The sequence below is a fragment of the Sinocyclocheilus grahami genome, unplaced genomic scaffold, assembly GCF_001515645.1.
Source record: "Sinocyclocheilus grahami isolate Dianchi unplaced genomic scaffold, SAMN03320097.WGS_v1.1 scaffold454.1, whole genome shotgun sequence".
NCBI classification, from domain to species: domain Eukaryota; kingdom Metazoa; phylum Chordata; class Actinopteri; order Cypriniformes; family Cyprinidae; genus Sinocyclocheilus; species Sinocyclocheilus grahami.
The window spans coordinates 305,440-310,808 of record NW_015505633.1 but is presented as its reverse complement, the minus strand read 5'-3'; the positions used below and the strand labels follow the sequence as shown (position 1 = coordinate 310,808).

Below are 5,369 nucleotides of genomic sequence, written 5' to 3'. Positions count from 1 at the left end.
TCTCATGCAGCGCACTGCCTGCGTCTGAGTAACAAACTAAAAAAAACAACAAACAAAAAAGTGCATGTGATATTAACAGATGAACTTTGCTCATATTTATAATTCCAAACAATCAGTAAGCGACAGGTGCTAGGAAACGCTGTTTTGTACTCATTTATTGACAAGTCGGCTGCGGTGCGGCCAGCTGAATGCACTGCTTCTCTGCCGCTCACTGCACAGCACGCCGAGAGAGGTGACACTTCTCTGGGAAAGTCAGACCTCGCTCGCGTACACGGGACAGCACATGGCGAAATCTTCCAACTGAACCATAGCTAAGGTTTATCCAAAAAAGTCGCTAGGTTTGTCAGTATGAATATTCTATGGAAAAAAAGCCGCTAAAAGGGTCTGAAAGTTGCTAAATCTAGTGCTAAAGTCGCGCTCGTGTGTGTGAGACCCATGGCAGGGGGCGGTGGATATTTGTGGCGGTCAGTATGGATATTGTGGATGAGTTCTTCTGTGTCATCACGTTCTATCAGTTCTACAGCTTCAGATTCGGAACTTTCACACTTAGTAACACATACAGCTGTTCCCTCACCACAGTGCAACAGTGAAAAGGGACCCCTTTCAAACAGTGTCGCGTTCCGAACGTTGTTTAAGCGACATATACCGGTATTGCGGTATTTTAAAAATTCATATCATAACAAAAATAAACACTGGTATTCAGTATGAACCGGTATACCGCCCAGCACTAATGGTAAGCGGCGTAACATTTCCGTCACACGCTTGAGGTATTCGGTCAATCACAACGCACTGGATAGCTGGCCAATCAAAGCACACCTCGCTTTTCAGACCGATGAGCTTTTTAAAAATCGCTACATTTCAGAAAGGCGGGGCATAGAGGAAAAACAATAATGTACAGTATGTGGAAAATAATGTGTTTTTTTAACCTTAAACCGCAAAAACACATTTCATTACACCAAATACACAAAATAATGTTCTTTTTAGCAGCATCATATGACCCTTTTAAAATGTATAATTTGTTCCTGTGATGGCAAAGTTGAAATTTCAGCACTCATTACTCCAGTTTCAGTGTAACATGATTCTCAAAAAATCATTATAATATGCTAATCTGGTGCTTAACAAACATTTATTATTATCACTGTTGAAAAAAGCTGTGCTGCTTTAATTATTTTAATATTTTTGTGAAAACCATTATACATTTTTAGGGATTGTTAAATAACCTGAAATTTCAAAAGAACAGCATTTATTAAATAGCAATATTTTGAAACATTAAATGCATTGACTGTCACTTGTGATCAATTCAATGTTTCCATGCTGAATAAAATTATTAATTTATTAAAATAAATCTTACTGACCCAAAACATTTGAACAGTAGTTTATATCCTAAGAGTTTTAAAGGGGTCATATGATGCTTTTTTAAAGATCATTATTTTGTGTATTTGGTGTAACAGAATATGTTGACATGCTTTAATGTTCAAAAAACACATTATTTTTCAAATACTGTACATTATTGTAGGTCCTCTATGCCCCGCCTCTCTCAAACGCTTCGTTTTCTACAAAGTCCCTCCGTCCGACAAGCGCAGTCTGCTCTGATTGGCCAGCTGACCCAGTGCATTGTGATTGGCTGAACACCACAAGCACTCGTCAGAAATGTAACGCCCCTTACCATAATCGCGAGCTTCATCTTTCAAAATAAATGTAAAGACAGAGCCCGAAAGCGGAACAGAGTCGCGTGACAGACACAGTGAGTAAGCTGGTATGTGTTTGCAGTGCACAAGCCACGGTTAAGACAGCTGACTCCACTGTGATGTGACCCCCTCCCTCTCTCCCTCTCTCCCTCTCTCTCTCTCTCGCTCTCTCTCACTCTCTCTCATCAGGGATCTTATCTATGCACAATCAGCTTGTAACACTCCAAAGAGAAAGGAAAACTTGAAATCGCATCATACGACCCCTTTAATATATTTAAAATAGAAAGAAGAAGATATCTGTAATGAAAGTGTATGTGTCCAATCTCTCAAATTAAGTTTAAAAGTCCAACCACAGTGTATTCCAACACTGAGAAAACAACAATGCCTCTCAGAGAGTCATTTCATACCCAAGAAAGATCAAACCAAAGAACCAAAAAGCCTTTGCCACTTTTTTCTCTCAGCTATCGAAAGAAAATAAAAGTATTGGGATCACATTGTCCCATTCTACACTAAAGCATCACCACATCCATCTAAATTACCAGTCTAGTCAGTGTCCAAAGGCAGCGCTCCATCTGCCTGTAGGCCCAGTAACACTTGGCAGCAGCAGCCTTTACTGAAAAGCCCTAACAGCTGTTTCTGCTCAGTAGGCAGTCAAAGCTTATCATCTGCCTGGATGCCAAAAATTTGTGATGCTCCATATAGAAAGTGAGTGTTTCCTCTCAATATGCCAAGGTTGTGAAATTCGGAGAGCTTCATTCTAAGAGCTCTGAAATCAATTTAATCAATTAATACAGCAAAAGGAGTGCAGTGAGGTATGATCAAAGCTAAAACCATTAAGTAAAGCCCCTCAAAATATTTAGATTAGTGCTGAACAAATATGTGCTGATTTTTTAATTATTCAAGGGATAGTTCATCTAAAAATGAAAATTCTGTCATCATTTCCTCGCTCTCAAGTTGTTTAAAACCTGTATTTAACTGCTTTCTTCTGTTAAACACAAAATAAGATATTTTTAAGAATGTTGGTAGCCAAACAGTTAATTCTAATCTGTAGTATTGGGGGGGGATTATAATTGTGCTCTAAGTGGTCCTGCAATGTCATAAAAATTCTAATGGATACCCCAAAAAATGGCTTGATGAGTCCAGTTTTCTTTCCTGTGTTGATGTATTTCCTATTGAAACAGGAAGCTGAGGTTAAAGTGGGCATGTTATATGAATGCCCATGTCCAAAAACACCCAATATCCTTTAGTTTACAGCTGACAAACATGATTTTCTACTTGCTATTGCTAGCCAGAAGTGGTATTGAGGGAGGAGACATTATCATTCTAGAAAGGATTTGATAAGAGGACTGAACTTGCATAATGTGTTTAGCTGCTAAAAGTTCATTTTTATAACATTTAGGGGCACACTGGTATTTAGAGGGTCTTAAAGCTAAAACAGTTTTACTTTAGTCAGCAGTTTCAGTCATAGCCACAAGAACTGTACGCTTGCCATGCTGCCCCCCTCCCACTCATAACCACTTTCATACAGTCCCACCACGGACCATGATACAGTTCAGAGAGTGCAAGAGAAAGCGAGAGACTACTAATCTAAACACAAGATTTCACCCCTGTCACCCCTAACAAAGTTTACTATAGCGGTAATTGTATCCAAATGCAGTCAAGATTTGTAACAGCTGATTTCTCTATGCCAATTCCACATATGAGAAAAGTTAGAAAAAGACCAAACATGTATATTTTGAGAAAAGCTTAAGCCTATATGGTAGAACAGCATATATAGCATATAGTTGCTGAATTAATTCCATATCACAATGTCCTTTAATAACCGCTGAAGTACAATACTACTGTACATGCATGTGTGTGTGTGTGTGTGTGTGTGTGTGTATATATATATAGATAGATATATATATATTTCATTTTAATCATATTTCCACCATTGGCAAACGTTTTTTTCCTTAGGAAATATTCCTAAGGAAAAAAACGTTTGCCAATGGTGGAAATATGATTAAAATGAAAATAATAAAATATTAATGAAATTATTCCACAAACAGTCATTGAAAACAAGACTTAATATGTTATACAGCTTTCATTTCAAGTAATTTGATTTTGTTTTTAAGATTTTTAGATATTTGAGATATATTTTATTATAAAAATGAGAAAATAAACAGCTGACCAGGGCTGGTCATTCATTTCAGAAAGAGACTAAAGAAATGTGAAAATCATTTTCTATTCTAAAACTCAACCTAAATCATTGCAAAGCATAAAAAGCAATTAATTCATTCGTTAAATCAGTAAAAAGAAGTTCATGCAAAACAAATACATAGCCTACGATTTTCTCCAGCAAATGATATACTTCTGGAAGAAGGCTGTTCAACAAGTTTTCTGTGTTCCATTCATTCATCAAGTTTCCCCAAACTCCAGAATGGACATCATAACGGACCTCCCTTCCTGAACTCATTCTTCCTTATGTAACGGAGCTGACAGCCAAAAGGCTAATTTATGACCCATTTAACGTTTGTGTGAAATCTATCTATCTATTGTCATACTCACCCCCCGACTCCAGCTGCTTTGAGTCTGGAGTTCAGGGCATTGTCCGGCTCCATCGCGCTTACTTCATTCTTCCTCAGGAGTGTTTGCTGCTGCAGTCAAGACATGACAGAGTTGCTGAATTACTTCCATATCACAATGTCCTTTAATAACCGCTGAAAGTCTTCATGCAACACTGTAGTACAATACTAGGCTACATGCCGTGGTCTTTCCTCCCAAGTGTCAAATGTAGTACTACTTTCCAAAGAGAGGAACCTGCGAGGCGCGATGCAGACTTCCCCATCTGACAGCAATAGATCCGATGATGATGATGAAAACTGGAAAGTTAAGTCCAAAGCGGCACAGACATGGTTTGCTGAGGTGAAGTACAAGCGCTTAGTCAAGTCGCTGACTGAATCTTACTTAGTAGGCATGCTGAAGATTTGGGACACTGGAAGCATAATTCCCTCTGTCGCCCTCAACTGTCTTCTGAGAAAGAAACACTTCGCTCGGGAAACTAGAAGGGATTCAATGGAAGGTGTGTCTTTCCAAAAGGAACCCGTTTATTTTCGCTTTCGTCAAAAAAAGAAAATGAAAAAAGAACAGAAAAGAACGTCACACAAGACTATTTAAATACAAAGCTGGTAATTTATCACAGATGTGGATCATTCTCCAACTTGCTTTTTATGCTGATTTAGCCATTTGCTCTTGTGAAATTGTATAAGGGTTATTTAGCTTTCAACAAGAAGAAATAGGCCCGCATGTTTATTTTTTTATTTTTACGCCTTAAAGGCAATTGCAAAGTCCTTTAATTCAGTGCACATAAGGAAGTTCACAGTCAAAGCAGGACAGCATGTTTCAAATGGAATATGTTTTAGAAATAAATTTAAATAAATCTCCTTTAAACTTAAACAAAGACTTTATCCAGCAAATTATTTTATTTATTGTGGTGTGGAATACAGAACTATCAATGAAAATATTCAATGTTTACTTTTTGGCTACTACTTAATAATTTATTATGTATTTTTAACCAAATTTTACATTAATAAATTCCATATTACTAATTTAAAAAAACTATAAAAAAACCAACCTTGGTTTTGTTGACTGAAGTAAGGCTATATATATATATATATATATATATATATATATATATATATA

At 37.1% G+C, this 5,369-nt stretch overlaps 1 protein-coding gene across 1 annotated transcript in view; it reads right to left on the bottom strand.

Moving 5' to 3' along the window:
• Positions 1-4,692, bottom strand: part of LOC107552608 (collagen alpha-1(XXVII) chain B-like) — an 89,390-nt gene extending 84,698 nt beyond the window's left edge. Inside the window, exon 1 of the mRNA XM_016234529.1 lies at positions 4,236-4,692. Coding sequence (XP_016090015.1) covers positions 4,236-4,288 — 53 coding nt within the window. The 5' untranslated portion in view covers positions 4,289-4,692. The remainder of the gene's footprint in view (positions 1-4,235) is intronic.
• Positions 4,693-5,369: the final 677 nt, after the last annotated feature.